This window comes from Triplophysa rosa, unplaced genomic scaffold (assembly GCF_024868665.1).
Source record: "Triplophysa rosa unplaced genomic scaffold, Trosa_1v2 scaffold8_ERROPOS9503192+, whole genome shotgun sequence".
In the NCBI taxonomy this organism is placed as follows: Eukaryota; Metazoa; Chordata; class Actinopteri; order Cypriniformes; family Nemacheilidae; genus Triplophysa; species Triplophysa rosa.
In genome coordinates this window covers 38,754-62,332 of record NW_026634907.1, presented here as the reverse complement: position 1 = coordinate 62,332, position 23,579 = coordinate 38,754, and the positions used below count along the sequence as shown (strand labels likewise).

General features: G+C 44.1%; 1 protein-coding gene across 3 annotated transcripts in view; it reads left to right on the top strand.

Annotated features, from left to right (window-relative positions):
- Positions 1-1,661: 1,661 nt before the first annotated feature.
- Positions 1,662-23,579, top strand: part of sugt1 (SGT1 homolog, MIS12 kinetochore complex assembly cochaperone) — a 59,242-nt gene continuing 37,324 nt past the window's right edge. The window contains exons 1-2 of one of the 3 annotated variants that reach the window (XM_057328892.1): positions 18,067-18,609; positions 18,713-18,831. In XM_057328892.1, coding sequence (XP_057184875.1) covers positions 18,763-18,831 — 69 coding nt within the window. In that variant the 5' untranslated portion in view covers positions 18,067-18,609; positions 18,713-18,762. Of the gene's footprint in view, positions 1,765-18,066; positions 18,832-23,579 lie in introns of those variants that run through there. The other 2 variants (XM_057328894.1, XM_057328893.1) reach the window with 2 other exon arrangements.

The window sequence follows — 23,579 nt, the reverse complement described above, 5'->3', positions numbered from 1 at the left end:
TAATACTGACAAATATGGTGCAAAACACATTCACTCACCTGCACCAAAGACGTGCATTCGCAGATGAGTTTTGCACAGCCGCAAATCAGTATGTGAATTCATGCAATGAGAGTTGAATGCTGCTAAAATATTTTCTCACAAATTAAAAGTTTTATTCTTGGACATTTTCTTAGCACAAACACAAGAACAACTACAACTGCTTGAACCTGCGGCTGCAAGTCTCTGACACAAGTTCGCACACTCTCTCATTTTACACCACAGATCTGTGTGATATATGAAGCAAAAATGATATGTGCTTAATTGCAGATGCCAAACGAGCTAGTTTTGGTGCCCAGCAGGTGGCGCCCTAACATGCAAGTGAAAAAGTCCGCGAGAATCATCCCAAACAGCTTTTTTTTCTGAAAATCACTAATCGTAATAGAGTACATTGGTTTAGTTTAGATAAGTAGGCTGGTCAGCTACGCTGACAATCCCTTACGAAAGTTAACCAGCAATTGTAGCAAAAAATGTGAGTGCACGAGTATCCTAGTTTGTGATTTGTAGAATTTGATTTTTGCACCAGTTTTGGCCTGCGGGGGCCGCCTGTTGCTGACCACTGCTTTATAAATTACTAGGATATTTTCTGTAATTTTAAGGGGAAACGGCCACATTTCTAAGAATTTTCTTAGAAAATGTTTTCTTTCTTTCTTTGTGATAGAACCACATGCGCCATCTGTTTACTGACCGCAGAATTCTGGAGCAGTTGTAGACATGAAAGTGATAGTTGTGATAGTGGGGAGCCAGTCCTTGGCAGTTCTATAGACAAGCACCAATGCATTCAACTTGATCCAAGCCACAACCGGATTTCATTGCAGAGAGATAAGCTAATAATAACAATGCTAATACTGATACACATTGAACACTGAATATTCACTTAAGCCACAGTGTTGTGTGTTTTTGACATGATCTTGTGTGCATTTTACAGCTAAATAGCTAATAAGACGTGAAAGATGACCTTTTTCTGTACTGTGCTGTGTTTGTGTGCACACGTCGGATCAAGTGTGCAATGCATATGGCAGAAGAAACGTCTATGAGTCAAATCCCTTAAAAGTTAAAAAAATCCAAACTTGCAGGTATCAAATGTGGACTAGTTGTAAAAAATGTTTGCACTGTCTTAAAAAAATATAAGTTTATGTTCCAGTAACTGCGCATGAATTGTTATGCAACAAAACTTTGTCTATTTACATGTTAAGTTTGGAGCGTTATCGAAAATCGTTTCTATAGTTATTGATAAAGGTGTTTTGTCGATACATATCATCGCCCAGCCCTAGTTCCGTTTTTTTGCAAATAACGATCGATTTGCTTACTGGACAACATACATACTGGAGTTCCACAACTACTGTGCAATACCCATGGACTTGAATGTGTAGGTGAGGTAAATGGGGGAAAGTAGTGTTCCAAAATTAGGCAAGGGAGGGGAGACTCACAATGTTTCTAAACTTAAAATGCTTATTTTTGCTTCGGTTGCGTTTCTGTACCCTCATGCTTTAAGAATGCCCTTATAATTGCATTATAAATACAGGCTTAATAGAATGTGTTTTTAATTTTTAATGCTGACTGCATTTGGCAGAGGTAAATTATGTTTACTTAGTTAAGCTGAAGTGAATCTTCTAGACAATTAATACTTTAAGTTATAAAAAAAAAACTGTTGTTTTTTGCTTGAACTAATATCTTACTGCTTGTAACATTTCAGCACTCATTGAAAATGGAGCCTCATGGAATTTGGTAAGTATTTCCTCACTTTTTCAGATTAAACTATCATTAAGTAACATTTCTATATGTATGTACACCAATAAGCCGAACATAACTGACGAGAGACGGATGACGTGAGCTCCGCTGCTTTACTCCTATTGGTAATCGTCCCCCGAAAGTCGCTCATCATTCGAGCAAATCTCAACTTTGTCGCGTCGCTAAACATGCCCACTTCCTGTCGCTAACGGTCACTGTCACTTGTGTCGCAGGAAGTCACCGGCTCTCCATTGAAATGAATGACATCGCCTAGTTTTCAGAATCAGGTGGTCTACTAGTCATTTGGTACCGGGTCTCTCACAAACTTGCGGTGCTTGTCGGAAGAGGGAGGGTGCATGTCGGGCCTCTCCCCGGTCCCGTTGCGTCAGGCTCTCCGCCCGGGGGACGGGCCCCCGGCTATCCGTGGCCAATTGAGCTTACCGAATCAGGTCGTCTACGAGTCATTTGGTACCGGGTCTCTCACAAACTTGCGGTGCATGTCGGAAGAGGGAGGGCGCGTGTCGTGCCTCTCCCCGGTCGCCTCGCATCATGCTCTCTGCCGGGTGACGGGCCCCCGGTTATCCATGGCCCATCGAGCTTCCTGCGGCACTGCGGTATTGCTGCCTTCAGGAGGGATTCCGACTTAAAGTAGTTCAGTCGTAATCCCGCAGATGGTAGCCTCGCGCCTGTGGCTCCTCAGCCAAGCGCATGAAGCAAATGTCTGAACCTGCGGTTCCTCTCGTACTGAGCAGGATTACTGCCGCAGCAACACGGCATCAGTAGGGTAAAACTAACCTGTCTCACGACGGTCTAATGACATCGCCTAGAGTTTACTCTGGGTGTTCCCACAGCCCAAAGACATACCGGTTAGGTTGATTGAGAATTCCAAATTGTCCCCCTAAATTGTGTATGGATCAACTTGTGTTTAGAACAGACTTATGTATAGATTGGCATGTGTATAGATTGAGTTGTGTATAGAACAGACTTGTGTATAGATTGACTTGTGTATAGAATAGACTTGTGTATAGATTGACTAGTTCTCGCCGTGAATATAGCCTGAGATGTTGAAATGGTGTTAAGAATGAAACAATAAATAAACAAATTTAAATACAACATTAATTAAAAATATATATTTTTGGGCAAAGCTATCGGTTAATCAGTTATGTAAGGGAACAGTTATATGAAAATGTATGTTTTCTAACAAATATCACATTTATTCATTTCGTAAATTGTTAGCTTTGTCAGACACACTTAAAGGGGCTTAATATGGCTTAAATCTGGCTGTTTTCCACAATGTAATATTAGAGTGTTTTTCCACCATCGTGCCAAACCGTTTTAATCTCTGTCTGAAAGTCTGGAACGGTTACAGTTATGTTTCCACGTGAGCCTGGTTCGGCACGGCACGATTACAAAGTGTTCTCAGCTCGGAATTTTTGGCATGGTTGTCTAACCCAGGGGTTCCCAAAATGGGGGGTCGCAAGGGCGCGAGGGCGGGGTCACAAGATGATTTCTAGAAATTGCATATGTAATCAATAAGTGTAACAAAATATAAAAATATTAGTTAAGTTAAAAATAAAACCAGGCAAATAAAAAGCCGTCAGCCTTAGGAATTTCCTCCCCGTCGATCATGATTAGTCTGTCAGTAGATCGGGTGGCGATCCTCCCATGTCAACTTGCTGAATAAAAACTCACTAAAACACAGTAAACTGTGTGGCTTTGAAACTGTGTTTAGCCTATAGGTTGTGTAATAATAATAAACATTATTTGAAAATCATACATATTAAAAGAGAAACTATTATTCATTATTTGTTTATTCTTTATTCCTTTAGTTTTCTCTTTTTGAGAAGATTTTCAAAGTTTACAAAATGATAACTCCACGTCTGTTCTGTGCTCAAAATTTAAAGAGACATTTTTTTTATTTAAATTTAATTTTTAAAATTGTTATTATTTTTTTATGTTGTATTACATTTTATCTATGCCTTAATTATGTTGTAGTTGGAATGGACTAAATAACAAATTATTTTTATAAGCTAAAAAGGATATAAAAAAATGTAATTCCATTATTATATCACAGTTTTGCAGTACCTTTCAATGGTGTCCCACATTATCCCACATAAACGGATTACCTGTCCCACATTTGATTTGTTGGGTGGTGGTTAGTCACCCCAGTTAGACTGTGCTCTATTGTGTTGTGCCCATTTGCATGCAACGTTTGTATACTTTAACCACTTCTGGGATAGTGGGGGTCTCGAGTCACTGGCACTGTTATTTTAGGGGTCGCGGACTGAAAGGTGGGAACCCCTGGTTTAACCGTGCTGAATCATGCAAATAGAATGCATGCAGAGACATTATGGCTCAGTCTCTTCCGTTACCAAGGCAGCGCGTGACGCGTTTGTGTTTACATTCTAAAATTTCCATTATCAGCCCTGCGGTGGAAAATGTAATAATTTACATCCCGGGCTGGCCCAGATCAGTGGAACGATTAAGCAACGAGAACGTTTCGGCATGATGGCGGAAAGGCTCTGGTATCCCCAGAATGATTCTGTAAAGTTTCAGCTCAAAATACTTGACAGATCATTTATTGTACCATGTTGAAAGTGGCCATTTGTGGATGCAATGAAAAAGCACTGTTTTGTGTGTCTCTAAATGCAAATGAGCTGCTGTGAAATGCCTGTGCTTTGGATGACATTATGAGAAGCAATATGATGGAAAGGGAAAATACGTCTGTCCAGCCCTAAATGTCAGACACTGATAAAGGAGAGATTCCACTAGAAGTTGACGTTTTAATATTGTTAACAAAAAATGAGCTAAAGAAAAATAAAGAAAAAAAACATCTTTTAAAGTTTTATCTTACATCTTTATCTTATGTTGATAATTACTTGTGAAGTTGACAAAATAAACAAATGAAGCTTGAGTGATCGAATGGAAATCAAGTGCAGTTAATGCAGTCCCACCTGCCTGTTAATCAACTATAATACTTAAGCCCCGTGCAAACACAGTCATTCACCTCTGTCGAACAAATTGTATTCTTTCACAAGTAGTCCTGACTGAACTGATGTTATCACAAATTTATTTAGCTGATTGTCAAGACAATCAATTATGAGGACCACACATTTTTAGTTAATAAAGTAATAAATTAAGGTCATATTTATTTTTTCAACAATGTTCTAGTGAATCTTCTCTAGTAGCTCTCTGGAGAAAAATACAAGACACATTTGGAAGCATTACAGAAAATCTGTAATTATTTACTGTAAGGACATTTTTTCCCCATGAGGAAAACATTGTAGTCTCTTGATTGTCCTCGAAGTAAAAAGAGGAATTTCAACATCATACAGTTACTGCTGGACATGAGTAAAATATCCAGAAATGCTGAAAAAGCAAAGATTGTGGAGGACCTGGGTGATTGTTTTGAAGACAGTCTAATGACCCATGACAAACAAGAAACCCTTAAACAACTATGACTAAACATAAAAACTGTCATTGATTGTTTAGGTAACATCATACAGTATTAAGAATCAGGGGCGTGTAAACTTTTGCCCTGGGCTATTTTTAGAAATTCTGTTATTATTCTTTAGTGTGAACTATATGTTAACATTTCTTTAGTGAAATAACTTGCTCAGGGCAGGACTAAATTAAAAATAAACCTTCATTTTCAAAATTCCTCTTATTTTTCCAAAAGTTTCAGCTTTTTCCAGATTCTGCAAGGGGTGTGTAAACTTTTGAGCACAACTGTAATTCCACTCTTGGGGGTGTGAGCTACTTTTTATCCTCTGTACTCGGTTGTTTACAACCGATTTTGTTGTAATGTCTGGGAATATCAAGATGCTGAAGCTCCTGCAGGGAGTCTCTCCACTGTTGCCAGGATTCAAGTCTCTCAGGAGGCAAATGAGCATCCCAGTCTTGCGAATCACCGGTGATTTCTCTGAGCAGAACTTTACCTTGCATAACAATGGGAGCAATAAATCCAAAAGGGGTCGTACATCCATTCACGGTAGAAAGGACGGCGCGTCTTGTCAAGGGTTTCCTGTCGCTAGACAGGCGGTATGTAAATGCGTCAGATTTGATATTCCAACTAACTCCTAGGGTGTGCTGGATCAAAAGCGTGTCTTTGTCCAGATCCACGTTTCTGAAGTTGCTGACCAGGTCTTCTGGAGGGAATGCACTCATGACCTCCTTACGGTTGGATGCAATTTTGTGCAGTTTCAGATTGGAGCAAGCAAGCACCTTACACGTCCTTTTGAGGAGATCGACGGCAGCTGATACGGTGGGCAGTGACTTCAGGCTGTCGTCAACATAAAAGTTCCTTTCTACAAATTTACGAACGTCGGACCCATTCTCTGACTCTCCTTCCTTCGCTGCTAGTCTGAGGCCATAAATTGCGACGGCTGGAGAAGGACTGTTACCGAAGATGTGAACCTTCATCCTGAATTCAACGATGTTGCCTTTTGGGTCGTTATTCTCGTACCAGAAGAACCTGAGAAAGTTTCTATCCTCCGGCCTGACAAGAAAACAATGGAACGTGTTGAATATCGGCGGTTATAGCTACTTCTTCCTTCCGGAAGCGCAAGAGTACTCCAAGGAGTGCGTTGTTCAAATCAGGGCCCTTCAGCAGTACCTCATTGAGGGAGACCCAATCATACTGACAGCTTGAGTCGAAAACAACTCTAATCTGGTCTATTTTTTTCGGGTGGTATACCCCAAAAAGAGGCAGATACCAACATTCTTCTCACTGCTCAAGGGGTGGCGCTACTTCAGCATGACCTCTCTGCAGTATTTTCTCCATGAATGCAAAGAAATTCTCTTTCGTTGTTGGCTTCCTAGCAAAAGACAGCTGAAGAGATCTGAAATGATTTAGCACTTGGTCCTTGTTGTTGGGTAAACGTCGTCTTCTAGGCTTAAATGGAAGGGGAGCTACCCAGCTATTCTTTCCATCTTTGAAGAAGCCGACGTTCATTATGCTGAGAAATGTTGAATCTTCCTTTGAAAGAGCTAACTGCACGTTCTCTTTGGTTCTCTCGAAGACGTCCTGTTCCGCAGAACCATCTTTCACCTGCGCAGGCCTTCTTAAAGTGACAGCAAAGGAGGAAACTAGTGGCTTTGCATCGCACATTCTCTCCTTGACACGAATAGCACAGGGACATGGTTTGAAGAGTGATTGACGACCTCCCTCCCAGGAGCAGGTGAAGAGAACGCTAACACTATCCGGTTTGTGGGCTCTGCCGAGACAAACGTTGCCTATTATGACCCACTCTAGGTCCAGCTTTTGAGCGTACGGAGCTTCCAAGGGCCCATTGATGCACTTCGCCCATTGATGCACTTCCTCGCTTTATGCACCTACACAATGTCCCTTCCAAATAAAATCATTATTGGAGCTTTCGGATCACGTTCTGGGATCTGATGTGTGATACAGTTCAAATGGGCATGACAGAGAGTGATCTGTGCCGTAGGTATGTCCGACCGATTGTTTGGGATGTCATTGCATTCAATCAAGGTAGGTAGGGTGTGAATTGTCTGACCGTCGATAGAAGCTACCTGAAACCCATGAGCTCTCCTTCCGCTCGTTTGTACCACCCCAGCACATGTTTTGAGGTAATAGGGAGAACTTTGAGGATTCAGACCGAAGACGTCAAAGAATTCCGATCTCACCAATGAGTGGTTGCTTTGGCCATTGGTAATGGCGTAGACTTTAACAGCTTTCTCTTCCTGTCCAATAGGAAACACCTTGACGAAGCAAATCTTGGCGCATGTGTTGCCATTGACATCGCCACCACAGATTCTGGTACACTTTGTTGACACTTCCTCTTCGGCTGAGTCTCTCCTCTCCCTGCCATAATCCTTAGTCTCTATGTGATCTTCAACAGACCGCACGACAGATACCGGGTGCAGAGCCGAATGATGTGCCTCTCTCCCACATTCATAACATTTAACAAACTTATCGCAGTTCCTTGCAAAGTGTGTAGTTGATGCAACACATTTAAAGCAAATCCCATTTTGCTTTAGAAAGGCCTTCCGCTCTGCCAATGATTTCTCTTTAAACCCACGACCCATCTACTCAACTCAGGGAATGTGGTCTCTTAAGCAATGAACTCTCTATGACTTCAGGAGCCCCAAAGGTGTCGTCTATGCACTCCCAGATCATCTGAAGACCACTGTCTAGATTTTTAACGTGCACTGCCCTAATCCGTTTAGCTTTTTCCACAGAATCGGCACCTAACCATTTAATTAAGAGATCCATCTCTTCTTTGGTTGTAAGATTAAGCTCTTCGGTGGCGGCAAAGAACGATGCCTTCCAAGCTCTGTAGTTTTCTGGGCGGTCGTCAAACAGAGTTAGACTCGCAGACACAACTTCCCTCCATGCCATGAATCTAACTAGGTCAGATATGTGGTGATTTACATCACTGTGCTGATATGGGGTTTTGGCCCGAAACTGAATATGAGGCGATGCAGTAGGGTAGCGAAGTTCCATTTGTGAACAACTGGGTGTGTTTAAAACCCTATCTGAGGTCCACACGTAGGGACGGGAACTAGACGAGGCAGGTAAGTGACTTCACTCATCAGGTGGTCTTCCAGTGATTGAGCAAGGGTCTTGTTCATACTTAAGGGCAGTGGAGGGTTTCACAATCGAGGGTTGTCTATATTCATACCCATCAGGGTAAGGAGAATATCTGGCTGCTTTATCTGAGAGGGGGCGGAAAATTTGTGTTTTAACCTCTGTCTTTGTGAGTAACGTCACATCTGGGAGCTGGGTTTGCATATTCACACTCTGTTTTGTTCGCCAGCGGCTCTGCGTGCTTCTTTGAATAGAGCCCAGCTGGGGAGGGTAGTGGCCTGACCTCATCAATCCTACCAGAAGGACCGCTGAGTTGAGAACTAGCTTTTAGCCTGGCCTGCTCTCTGACATACACTTCAGTTCTTCGCGAAGGAACGTGAGAACCTATACTATGTCTAACTTTAGATTTATGACTCGATTCCTTGTCACAGGATAAAGCTGCTTGTAAAGCTTCTGCTTTGACTGCAGCGGCAGCTGCTTTCCCCTCAAACTCCAAAATGATTAACTGGGCATCTAAACCGGCCTTTTCCGCATCCAATTGGGCACTTCACACCTTTATCTGCATTTTTTTTCTCTGCGTACTTTACTTTAGCTTCCTCAGCTTCGGCAAGTGCCAACGCAATAGCAGAGCTGGCAGATGAACCCCTAGAACATTTGGACGTTGTTGACCTTTTGGACCATGTAAAGAGCATGTCGTCAGCTGGCGTGTTTGTATCTTCTATGATGTAGAGGAATTCAAGTGTCTATCATGTGACTGCTTGTACCTTTTCCACCCAAGGAGATGATCTGACCTTCTCTGCTGTACAAACCCGATTCCAAAAAAGTTGGGACACTGTACAAATTGTGAATAAAAAAGGAATGCAATAATTTACGAATCTCATAAACTTATATTTTATTCACAATAGAATATAGATAACATATCAAATGTTGAAAGTGAGACATTTTGAAATGTCATGCCAAATATTGGCTCATTTTGGATTTCATGAGAGCTACACATTCCAAAAAAGTTGGGACAGGTAGCAATAAGAGGCCGGAAAAGTTAAATGTACATATAAGGAACAGCTGGAGGACCAATTTGCAACTTATTAGGTCAATTGGCAACATGATTGGGTATAAAAAGAGCCTCTCAGAGTGGCAGTGTCTCTCAGAAGTCAAGATGGGCAGAGGATCACCAATTCCCCCAATGCTGCGGCGAAAAATAGTGGAGCAATATCAGAAAGGAGTTTCTCAGAGAAAAATTGCAAAGAGTTTGAAGTTATCATCATCTACAGTGCATAATATCATCCAAAGATTCAGAGAATCTGGAACAATCTCTGTGCGTAAGGGTCAAGGCCGGAAAACCATACTGGATGCCCGTGATCTTCGGGCCCTTAGACGGCACTGCATCACATACAGGAATGCTACTGTAATGGAAATCACAACATGGGCTCAGGAATACTTCCAGAAAACATTGTCGGTGAACACAATCCACCGTGCCATTCGCCGTTGCCGGCTAAAACTCTATAGGTCAAAAAAGAAGCCATATCTAAACATGATCCAGAAGCGCAGGCGTTTTCTCTGGGCCAAGGCTCATTTAAAATGGACTGTGGCAAAGTGGAAAACTGTTCTGTGGTCAGACGAATCAAAATTTGAAGTTCTTTTTGGAAAACTGGGACGCCATGTCATCCGGACTAAAGAGGACAAGGACAACCCAAGTTGTTATCAGCGCTCAGTTCAGAAGCCTGCATCTCTGATGGTATGGGGTTGCATGAGTGCGTGTGGCATGGGCAGCTTACACATCTGGAAAGGCACCATCAATGCTGAAAGGTATATCCAAGTTCTAGAACAACATATGCTCCCATCCAGACGTCGTCTCTTTCAGGGAAGACCTTGCATTTTCCAACATGACAATGCCAGACCACATACTGCATCAATTACAACATCATGGCTGCGTAGAAGAAGGATCCGGGTACTGAAATGGCCAGCCTGCAGTCCAGATCTTTCACCCATAGAAAACATTTGGCGCATCATAAAGAGGAAGATGCGACAAAGAAGACCTAAGACGTGAGCAACTAGAAGCCTGTATTAGACAAGAATGGGACAACATTCCTATTCCTAAACTTGAGCAACTTGTCTCCTCAGTCCCCAGACGTTTGCAGACTGTTATAAAAAGAAGAGGGGATGCCACACAGTGGTAAACATGGCCTTGTCCCAACTTTTTTGAGATGTGTTGATGCCATGAAATTTAAAATCAACTTATTTTTCCCTTAAAATGATACATTCTCTCAGTTTAAACAGATTTGACATATCATATGTTGTATTCTGAATAAAATATTGAAATTTGAAACTTCCACATCATTGCATTCTGTTTTTATTCACAATTTGTACAGTGTCCCAACTTTTTTGGAATCGGGTTTGTAGATGGCAAGAAGCTCGTTTAATACTACTATTCGACCAGATCAATAGCAAACCTAAAAAATAAGAGCATATCAAAGATTTGATAGAAGCACAGTAAGAATTAGATTTCTTTACAGACCAGTCTGTTAAAAGAACTAGTTCTGGATTTGAAACTGGTTGTGGGAAAGCACAAACAAATGTGATCAAGCATGTTGAATCTGGGCTACTTTGACTTCTACAATAAGGGAGGTTGTGTTTGTTAATGTGTTTGGGGTAAGAAGCAAGAATAACGAAATCAGAGAAAGAGAAATTTACACATCCTTTGTAATTAGCTCGACTTCTGTGGTTCTAGAGAGACGTCATTTATTATGGATGGTCTGCTCTGCGCCACGGTGGCCGGTTTGTACCATTATTGTGCCAACAACACACACCCACCTATTACGTAATGGCCATGGACCAATGGTGGCTCGAGGGTGTTTACGGCCAAGTTCCCGGAGAGTTTGTTTTTTGTAACGGTTTCAGCACCACCGGCCACGCCCCCCATGTCGTCACCGCCAGCTCGCTTCACCCGTTCCCTCTCCCCGGAGTTCTGAACTCAGTTTCCCAGAATGCACCGCACATCCACCATTTTTGATTAGTCCACACCTGCATCACATCATCAGGATTCTATTTAAGTTTGCACCTTTTTGTTCTTCCCTGTTCAGTCTTGTTGTCTTCACTGCAATTCTTACCCCGATAAGTATACTTACCTGTTTTTGGATATTCCTGTTTTTGAAATACTTACCTGTTTTGGATATACCTGTTTTGAAATACTTACCTGTTTTGGATATACCTGTTTTTTGAAATACATACCTGTTTTTGGATATACCTGTTTTTGAAATACTTACCTGTTTTGGATATCCTGTTTTTGAAATACTTACCTGTTTTGGATATACCTGTTTTTGAAATACTACCTGTTTTTGGATATACCTGTTTTGAAATACTTACCTGTTTTGGATGTACCTGTTTTTGAAATACTCACCTGTTTTTGGATTTTCCTGTTTTTGAAATAAACTCCTTTTTCTTATCTACCTCTGTGGTGTGCTCTCCGTCTACCAGAACCCTGACAGTAGACTGAACCGCACACCATGACCACACCACAGATTTCTCCCGGTCCTTTACCTCCAGCTCCCTCTGATCCCCTCTCTGAACTGGTCACCCTACTCTGGAACCAACCCGCACCTGTACTCCTTCCTTCTAACCCACCATCGGCGTCTAGTCCCATGGCCCTACCCAACCGATATACTGGCTCCGTGGAGGAGTGTAGCGGGTTCTGTCTCCAATGTGAGCTCTACATACAGTTGCACCCCGGTCAATTCTCCATGGACAAATCCAAGGTAGCCTTCATCATCTCCCTCCTGAGTGGTAAGGCCCTGAACTGGGCATACGGGATTTGGCGGGCCGGAGGACCACTTACCACTAATCTGAAGTCTTTTCTTGAGCACTTTAAAGGGGTCTTTGGCCAAGCAATGGATTACCTTTCGGTTCACGATCTACTGCTGAGGCTTCGACAAGGACGCCTTTCAGTGGCGGAGTATGCCCTCCAGTTCCGCACCCTTGCGGCGACCAGTGGATGGAATGAGCCGGCGCTTGTCTCGGTCTACCGCCAAGGGCTACTGAACTCGATCCGATTACACATGGCCATCTACGATGACTCGGTCGGTCTGGAGGCTCTCATACAACGATCCATTAGTATCGCCCAACGTCTGTCAGCCTATTCGCCGTCATCACCCAGTACCTTTCCTCCACGGGTTACGACCTCTGCTTCCCGGACTTCTTCAGACCCAGAACCCATGGATGTGGATCGTTTTCGACTATGTCCTGAGGAACGTACACGGAGACGGAACCTTAACCTTTGTCTGTACTGTGGAGGGTCAGGTCATCGCCTAGCCGTCTGCCCCGTCCGTCCGGCTCGACCAGCGGTGAGTTCTATCCATACACCGGCCTCCTTACCTCACCTTGCTCTTACCCAAGTGGTCATTATTGCACCTAACTTCTCTGTTCCAGTCCACGCCCTGATTGACTCTGGAGCCGCCGGGAACTTCATTTCTCTGAATCTTCTTACTCAGTTGGGCTTCCCGCGCCTAAGGAACAGGAAGACCATGTTTGTGCAAGACATCCTAGGAAAACCGCTGGGCCGAGGTCGGATCACACACCATTCCCCACCCATCACCCTTTACATCTCTCCCAGGCATACGGAGAAGATCTCCTTCTGGGTACTGGAGGGGTCCACCTCCGATATCGTCCTGGGACGACCCTGGCTGATGGAACGTCAACCTATCGTGGACTGGCGCACTGGCATCATATCCGGATGGGCGGGTCGCCCCGCCAACACCAGGGTCCCGATCAAGGAGGAAACTTTCCTAAAACCGGTACTACCCATCCTAGCCACTACCGTCGAGAGTCCTGAGGTCCTCAACTCTGGGGAGATTCCCGTAGATTATCGGTCGTTCCAGGACGTCTTCTCCAAGCTGAGGGCTACGGAGCTGCCTCCTCACCGGCCATGGGACTGCGCCATTGAGCTGCTGCCTGTGGCCACAATGCCCAAAGGAAAGATCTATTCCTTGTCCATCCTGGAGCAGAAGGCCATGGAGGAGTATATCGAGGAGGCATTACAGCAAGGTTTCATCCGACCGTCTGTCTCCCCTGCCGCGTCAAGCTTCTTCTTCGTAGGGAAAAAGGATGGAGGTCTTCGTCCCTGCATAGACTATCGGGTTCTCAATCGTCACACCAAGCGCTTCGCCTATCCTCTTCCCCTGATACCTGCCGCCCTGGAACAGTTACGCCATGCCACATTGTTCACCAAGCTGGATCTAAGAAGCGCCTACAACCTGATTCGGATTCGCCCAGGAGACGAATGGAAAACGGCCTTTGTGACTCCCAACGGTCATTACGAATATAAGGTCATGCCCTTCAGCTTGGTGAACGCCCCAGCAGTGTTCCAGAGCTTTATGAATGAGATCTTCCGGGACCTGCTGGGGAAATTCGTTATAATTTACCTCGACGATATACGTATTTACTCCCGCTCTCGACCCGCTCACGTTACCCATGTCTCCATCGTACTCCAACAGCCTACTCCGCCGGGAGGTCCCGAGGGTAGGATCTTTGTGCCATCCGAGCTCCGCACTACCCTCGTGGACTCTGCTCATTCTGTTCCGGGATCAGGACACCCAGGCAGACAGCGCACCCTCTCGCTCATCTCCGCCCGATACTGGTGGCCTGGGATGACTCAGGACATCGCCCGATTCGTCAAAGTATGCTCAGTCTGCGCCATCGCAAAGACACCACGTCGCCTGCCGGAGGGAAAACTACTCCCATTGCCCATACCCTAACGACCGTGGTCTCACCTCGCAGTGGACTTTATCACAGACCTGCCCCTGTCTGACACATTCACCTGTATCCTGGTGGCAGTGGATAGGTTCTCCAAAGCATGCAAGTTGATTCCCCTCATTCAGCTCCCCACTGCACTAGAGACGGCTGAGGCCCTGTTTACCCATGTGTTTCGCAATTACGGGCTTCCTGAAGACGTTGTGTCAGACAGGGGTCCCCAATTCATCTCCCGGGTCTGGAAGGCCTTCTTCGGAATACTGAAAATCTCGGTGAGCTTGACCTCCGGATATCACCCTCAGGCGAATGGCCAGGCTGAGCGGAAGATACAGGACATCGGGAGGTACCTGAGATCATACTGCCATACTCACCAACACAGCTGGCACCGTTTCCTACCCTGGGCGGAGTACGCCCAAAACTCCCTTCGACAGACCTCAACCGGTCTCACCCCGTTTCAGTGTATCCTAGGATATCAACCTCCCCTGTTCCCCTGGTCTGGAGAACCCTCATCGGTGCCAGCTGTCGATCACTGGTTTCGGGAGAGCGAGAGGGTCTGGGACTCAGCTCACCACCACCTCCAGCAGGCTATCCGCAGGCAGAAGCTCTTTGTGGATGCCCGAAGATCCCCAAACCCCCAGTATGCTCCAGGGCAACGGTTCTGGTTGTCCACAAGGGACTTACGCCTGCGACAACCCTGCCGGAAGCTGAGTCCCAAATACATTGGACCATTCCTCATCACTCGACAGATCAATCCCGTCACCTTCCGCCTCCAGCTGCCCAAACACTACCGGATCTCCCCCTCCTTTCACGTTTCCCTTCTCAAACCCTTTATTGCTCCTGTTTCTGTTTCCTCTACAGACCCTGCTGTAACAACAGATCTGCCTCCTCCTCCACCACCTCTGGACGCCGCCCAACAGATCTTCAGGGTAGAGGAGATCATGGACTCCAGGAGACGGGGAGGTCACCTCGAGTACCTAATCAACTGGGAGGGCTACGGACCTGAAGAACAATCCTGGGTACCACGGATTGACATTCTAGACCAAGCACTCCTACGAGAGTTCCACCAAACCCATCCTGAACGTCCGGGTCCTCGACTTCGAGGTCGACCCCGTCACCCTGGTAGGTCCGCTGGAGCGGACCATGGAGGGGGGGTACTGTAACGGTTTCAGCACCACCGGCCACGCCCCCCATGTCGTCACCGCCAGCTCGCTTCACCCGTTCCCTCTCCCCGGAGTTCTGAACTCAGTTTCCCAGCATGCACCGCACATCCACCATTTTTGATTAGTCCACACCTGCATCACATCATCAGGATTCTATTTAAGTTTGCACCTTTTTGTTCTTCCCTGTTCAGTCTTGTTGTCTTCACTGCAATTCTTTACCCCGATAAGTATACTTACCTGTTTTTGAAATACTTACCTGTTTTTGGATATTCCTGTTTTTGGATACTTGCCTGTTTTTTGGATACTTGCCTGTTTTTTGGATATTCCTGTTTTTGCATACTTACCTGTTTTTGGATATTCCTGTTTTTGAATACTTACCTGTTTTTGGATATTCCTGTTTTTGAATACTTACCTGTTTTTGGATATTCCTGTTTTTGAATACTTACCTGTTTTTGGATATACCTGTTTTTGAATACTTACCTGTTTTTGGATATTCCTGTTTTTGAATACTTACCTGTTTTTGGATATTCCTGTTTTTGAAATAAACTCCTTTTTCTTATCTACCTCTGTGGTGTGCTCTCCGTCTACCAGAACCCTGACAGTTTTGCTGCTGCGAACTAGTGAAACGAATTGTCATTTGGACCAGATTTTGTTCGAAATCTGGTCACAGGCGGTCGTTTTTCGATTTCGAATGTAGTATGCTGAGCCCTTAATTCAGCTTTCCCAAATGAGTTACACACGATGGTAAATTAAGATTCACTGTTACAAGTCCGTATATATCAAACATATGCTATATATGAACACATTGAACATATTTGTTACACAAGTCGATGACTGTGCATGATCAGAACACAATATAGCGTGATCTTATCAAAGATAGGAAATACTCTCAAATATTGTCAGATTACTTGTAAATACACATTAACATACCAACAATGCTCTTAAAAGATATGAAATGTTGCAGATGGATTCAGATAGCAGCCGCCACCATGTGGGCCTAGAGGCTTCCGTAAACAACTACTGGAAACTCAATCCATAGCTGATGACGTCATCTGCAAGCGACGCTCTTAAAGGAGCCGCTACACATTAAATATACCGCATAGCAACACAGTTGGCTCTCAAACTCTTCTACTCCCTGATCTATCACATTATATTGTATTTTAACACAACTGAATGCTATTTTCACATATTATCTGTTCTGTTGTCAGAAATAAAACGAGTATAAAATAGTGAATGAACACAACAAAATAATACCTCATGTTTAATCCAACCAGCTGTTACTTTTACTGCTGGTATAATCCTTCTTTATAAATGCGACATCGTCTGACAAAATAACCATAGGCTACATTTACATTGAAGAGCGGATATATGAGGTGATTTCGGGTTGTTTGTCTCATGCAGCGCCGCTGTTGCTCTTCTCATCAATGTGTTGTTGTGTTATGGGCGCTTTTATATTTTAAATGCGAGTGATAGCTCACACACAGACTCACACCAAGCACATAGATCAGGAGTCTTCAACTAAAATATCTTGAGGTCCAGTAAATGAACCCTCCTTACCAGCCGAGGTCTGGACAATTAAATATCTAAAAACATGAATTGATGGTTTTTGGCAGACCAAAGAAACAAACATGTCTTTTCATATCTATCCGACGGCATAACAATGTCTGACAACAATATAATGAATGAAAATGTGCAAAATGCCCTAATCTCTAAACATGCGCTGAACATACGTACATTCATTTCAACATTAACAACTTTAAAAGAAAACTAAAGTGATGTTTTCTGCTGAACTGAGATTAACAAATAGCATCAAGTTGTAACTGAACATCCTCTGATAACATTTTAGCTCTTCTTGTGGCTATTGCAGCTGAAAGGGTGGGTTTGTTTAATATTTTCTTTTAGTTCATGTCTTTATTTTCCTTCTAAAAGTGTTTCACACGCAGCCTCCATGCACTCTTTTACTATTTCCCCATCAGTAAAGGGCTTGTTTTGTTTTCCTAAGATCCACTGTATTCTTAGTGAACATTCATATGCTCGTTGTTGGGCGGTAAGTGAGTGAGGGAGGACCCGTGTTGATCGCTCCTATTGGGCTTTGAGCTAATATATTTTCAATGTCCTTACCTCGGACTGCTGCGTCTATGTGTAGTTTCATAATGCCGTTTAAGGTTTCCACTTTTGACAACCGCAACAGACAAATGAGACAAACCATCGGAAAACATGGTTTTCAGCGTCAACATTTCTGACTTTTGAAAAGGACATTGTTTTTCAATCACTGACAGTTACATCTTGTCTGCGCACTGTGCAACGAGTCTGTCTCGGCTCTCTTCACACCACAACGTCGACTTCTGAACGTACCAACAGTACGCATATGTTAACTGTCCGTTGCACCGTAGGACCCAAACTGCTACTGAGCGGACCTTGATGTGCCTGGTATTAATTTGATTGCTTTAGAAAATAATCTTAGGTGTTCATTTATTTATTATGTCAAAAGGCTTTGAGGTCCGGACGGACGCATCTCGTGGTCCGCATTTGGACCGGAGTCCGCTAGTTGGTGACCTGACATAGACAAAAGGTGTTTTGGAAACTCTGTGCTACCCTCGACAAACGTTAGCCTTGCTAGGTCCTTTACATGCTTATTTGACTTAAGTCTCCGAGATTATGTTAAGAACATAGATTGAATGCATAAATTGTGCAGATGACCGTGTTAATCGTACTAACCTTTCGTTACGTCCTAAAAGACACAGTTTGCCGTCTTTGCTGTCGGTAGCATATGTGACTGTTGACGTTTATGTGGGGAAACACCGCCATCTTTTCATTCAATTCACTATCATGTGTGAGAGCGCCGCTTAGCGTCGAGGCGTTGCAGGCAACATGAGAGAAAGGTGCCGAGCGAAACTCTATCTCCTGATCACTACTTATCTAATGTCTAGTGCTGCAAATGCCCTAGGTTCTCCTGTTGTTCTCTCTCTTCTCCTATCAAGTCCAGGTGTGTTTTCACCTCCCGGGACAGCAGCGTGTCCTCTCATCTCCCCAAGTGCTCTTCAACCTGGTAACAAGACGTCAGTCAGTTCCCAAGCTCTACTGTACGTCCATTCAAGAAGTGTATTCATCATTACTCGCCTGCATTCTTTCTGTTGTTTCAGTAAACTGACCCGCTATGGTTTTTACTTACCTGTTTGTCCTGAGTCTTTTCATTACAGAAGACCGGACCATAACAACATGAACCTGGAAAGTGTGGATGCATTCCAGGAACTGGTTGACTCCCTCCGCAAAGTGCGTCAACACCAGCTTCAACCTCCACCATCTCCACCGCACCAGTTCCACCTACCATGGCACCCTCCATTTCACCATTCGCTGCCAGTCCCATGGTCAATCTGGCACCCTATTCTGGTTCGGCGGACGAGTACAATGGCTTTATCCTTCAATACTCACTCGCCCATCCGATTCCCCACTGAACATTCTAAAATCGCCTGTGTTATCTCTCTCCTCACAGGTCGCGCTCACCAATAAGCGTTGTCGCTTTGGCAGCAGAAGGGCGAGGTTATGCAAACCTTCGACTCCTTTTTGACCCACCTGAGGTGTTTGGCATTCCTGTGGGTGACACCTCCAGGGGTAAGTAATTACATAAGCTGCGTCAAGGTAAAGGTTCAATACAAGATTATGACATACGTTTCAGAACCCTTGCTGCTGCCAGTGTGCACCCTGTTGACAACATATCGTCTGCATGTTGACTCTACGTCTGCATCTCTCAGCCTTTGAAGATACTATGGGGCTCAAGTGCTTCATTTAGCTGCCTCCAGGGTTTATGGAAAGCCAAGGCTTGCAGGCTGATTTAAGGTGTGCCCCTAATTTTTTTGCTTGCGCTCCTAAAATGTCAGTCAAGGGCTACAGTTCTCCTAGTAAAAAAAGTTAGTCTGGAGCCCTGTCTCCTTACCACTGTTGTACAGCTGTTGTACAGCCCTTATTGTCTTCGGGACAGCTGGCAATTTCATAACTCAACACACAGCTATTAATGCCTAAACCACTGGCAACAAAAGTGAGTACACCCCTAAGTGAAAATGTCCAAATTGGGCCCAAAATGTCAATATTTCCTGTGGCCACCATTGTTTTCAAGCACTGCTTTAAACCTCTTAGGCATGGAGTTCACCAGTGCTTCCCATGTTGCCACTGGAGTTCTCTTCCACTCCTCCATGACGACATCACGGAGCTGGTGGATGTTAGAGACCTTGCACTCCTCCACATTGCATTTAAAGATTGCCCCACAGATGCTCAATAGGGTTTAGGTCTGGAGACATGCTTGGGCAGTCCATCACCTTTATCCGCAGTTTCTTTTGGGGTCGTTATCATGTTTGAATAATGCCCTGCGGCCCAGTCTCCAAAGGGAGGGGATCACGCCGGTTTACAGGTGCGACACAATGGTGCATACTCAGCCCGCTGCTCTTCACCCTGTTGACCCATGATTGTGTACCCAGTCACAGTACCAACTACATCGTCAAGTTTGCGGACAACACTACTGTAGTGGGCCTCATCACCAACAACAATGAAGCCAACTACAGGAGTGAAGTGAGCCAACTGGTTCAGTGGTGTAGTGACAACAAACTCTTCCTCAACGTGGGGAAAACCAAAGAACTTGTCATCGACTTCAGGAAAAGACCTCTACAGCACCCTCCACTAACCATTAACGGTGCTGCAGTGGAGAGGGTGAGCGGCACCAAGTTCCTAGGGGTGAATATCTGTAATGACCTCCCCTGGAAGAAGAACACCACCTTGCTGGCCATGAAATCTCGGTCACTCCTCTACTTCCTCCGAAAACTGAGGAATGCACAAGTCCCACCTTCCATCATACGCTCCTTCTACCGGGGTACCATTAAGAGCATCCTCACCTGCTGCATCACTGTGTGGTACGGGTGCTGTACTACATCCTGTCGAAAGGCTCTGCAACGCATAGTGAATGCAGCCAGCAAGATCATCAGTGTTGCTCTGCCCTCCCTTACGGACACATTTCACACCCGCCTCACTTAGCAGAGCCATCAGTGATGGCTCACACCCGCTGAATCTCCACTTCAGTCTCCTGCCTTCAGGAAAAAGGTACCGGAGCCTTTGGGCTCGTTCCACAAGACTTTCAAACAGTTTCATCCATCAGGCTGTCAGGATGCTGAACTCTGTCCGTTACCTCCCCCCTTCCACCTTCACCTACTTCTGAACTCTAAAACCTACAGCTCATGTATATACTGTATGTGTGTGCATGTATATATATATATATATACAGTGGCTTGCAAAAGTATTCATCCCCCTTCATTTTATTCACATTTTGCTGCTGCCTTATCTTATACTACTTTAAATGATTATTTTTTTACATTAATCTACACTCCATGCACAATAATGACAAAACAAAAAAACTGATTTTTGACAGCTTTGCAAATTTATTAAAAATAAAAAACAAAAACAAGTACATTGCATAAGTATTCACACCCTTTTCTGGGACACTTGAAATTTTGCTCAGAAGCATTAGTTTTGCTTGTTGATGTTTATACACTTCGAGTGGAGTTAACCTGTGCCAAATTCAATTGAATAAGTATGATTTGGAGCGGCACATACCTCTCTATAAAGGGTGCAACAGCTGAAAATGCATATCAAAGTAAAAACCAAGACATGAGGTCAAAAGAACTGCCAGTAGAGCTCTGAGACAGGATTGTATCAAGGCACAGATCTGGGGAAGACTTCTGAAAAGAATCTGCTGTATTGAAGGTTCACATAAGCATGTAGCCTCCATTAATCCTCAATGAAAGAGGTTTGGAACCACCAGATCTCTTACTTGAGCTGACCTCCTGTCCAAACTGAGCCATCGATGAGGAAGGGTCTTGGTTAGATCAGTGACCAAGAAGCTGATGATTACTCTGATTGAGCTCCATGATCATATATGGAGATGGGAGAAACTTACAGAAGGACAAACATCACTGCAACACTCCACCAATCTGGGCTTTATGGCTTAGTGGCCAGACTCAAACCTTTGCTCAGTGAAGACACATGGAAACTTGAAATATGCAAAAACGTACTTCAACGAATCTTTCAAACTGTCAGAAACAAGATATTCTGGTCTGATGAATCTCAGATTCATGCATCATGTCTGGAGAAAAACAAGCACTGCTCAACACCTGTACAATACCGTCTTAACAGTAAAGTGTAGTGGAAACAGCATCATGATGTGGGGGTGTTTTTCAGCTTCAGGGACTGTCCTGGGACTGGACCAACTTTATGGAGATGCAGATTTCATTTCCCAACAGGACTTGGCACCTGCACACAGTGCCAAAGCTACCAGTACCTGGTTTGAGGACCATGGTTTCCCTGTTCTTAATTGGCCAGCATTCGCCTGACCTTAACCCCATAGAAAATCTATGGGGTATTGTGAAGAGGAAGATGCGATATGCCAGACCCAACAATGCAGAAGAGCTGAAGGCCACTATCAGAGCAACCTGGCCTCTCATAACACCTGAGCAGTGCCACAGACTGATCGACTCCATGCCACGCCGCATTGCTGCAGTAATTCAGGCAAAAGGAGTCCCAACTAAGTATTGAGTGCTGTACATGCTCATACTTTTCATGTTCATACTTTTCAGTTGGCCAAGATTTCTAAAAATCCTTTCTTTGTATTGGTCTTAAGTAATATTCCAATTTTCTGAGATACTGAATTTGGGGTTTTCATTAGTTGTCAGTTATAATCATCAAATTAAAAGAAATAAACATTTGAAATATATCAGTCTGTGTGTAATGAATGAGTATAATATACAAGTTTCACTTTTTGAATGGAATTAGTGAAATAAATCAACTTTTTGATGATATTCTAATTATATGACCAGCACCTGTACAAGATATGCTCTATGTACTATACTATATAGCAGTTCCAGAAATTGTCAGCTAGACTCTGCACCTGCTTCCACTGTTGCCTAAGTGAGTCGTTACCTGAGAGGTTTCCAGGAGATGGAGGAGTGCCAACCTTCTGCGTCAAAAGCATAGTTGGAGTCAGTATGAGGGGTGACTCAGGATCTGAGGAGATGGGAATCAAGGGCCTTGCATTAATGATTGCAGAAATTTCAGCCATGAATGTGCATAGGACCTCACGTGAAAGAGAGCTAGATCCATGCTGCATCAACATTGAGTTCAGAATCCGCTTCACTACACCTATAAAACGTTCCCAAGCTCCCCCCATGTGTGGAGGATTGAACTCCCATGAGCAAGAGCAGTTGTTCAGGTATTTTTGCATCTCTGTGTTCTTTACCATCTTATAGAATCCTAGTTCTTTGCTTGCTCCTGTGAAGTTAGTCCCCCATTCTGACCTAAATTGTTTCATTGGTCCCCTGATAGCAAAGAATCTCCGTAGTGCATTTATACAGCTGGATGTGTCAAGTGATTCAATTACTTCTATGTGAAATGGCTTGTGTGGACATGCAAGTAACGAGAATAGCCCAGCGTTTACTTTCTGCATGACCCCCTCTTGTACGACAATCTGTGACTGTAAAAGGGCCAAACACATCCAGACCAACATAAGTAAAAGGTGGAGATGGATCTCCTCTGGGAGATCGGCCATCTTTTGAGTTTCTGTCATCCCACGCAACTTTCTACATACAACACACTTATGTATGACACTACTAATCGACCTCTTTCCATTCATCAGCCAGAATCCTGCAGTGCGTAGAGCCCCTTCGGTAAAAAAGCGACCCTGATGCTTCACTTGATCATGGAAGTGACGAATCAGTAAGGTAGAGATGTAGTGTTGTCCAGGTACGATAATTGGATTTTTCTCATCACTGACCACAGGGACGTGTGTTAGACGACCACCAACCTTAATTAGTCCGTCTTGTCCAGAACAGGACTCAAGCTAAACAAAGGACTGTAAACAAAGAGACTTCATCATGCCTCTTAAGAGCACTATACTCTTCAGGAAAGACACTTGGAGCTTGTAAGAAGATAAGCTGGAACAGATCTAGAGGCACAGTCAACTGGATTATGTACGGTAGACACATAATTCCATTGCTCAGTCTTCGATGACTGCCTGATTCTTTGAACACGATTGTGCACATATATGTAGAACCTCCTCTTTTCGTTGTATATGTAACCCAATACAACTTTGCTGTCGCAGAAAAACTTCACAGAGTCTGGTTTAAGGTTGATCTCATCCAAGATTAGATCTGCCATCTCAGCGGCTAACACTGCTGTGCAGAGTTCTAACCTAGGAATTGTAGGTTCGTCTGCTGGTGTCAATTTAGCTTTGCCCAAGACGAAGCCAACGTTAATATGTCCATCTTCATGGATAGTCTTAAGGTATGTTACTGCTCCGATAGCTTTAAAGGAGGCATCCGAGA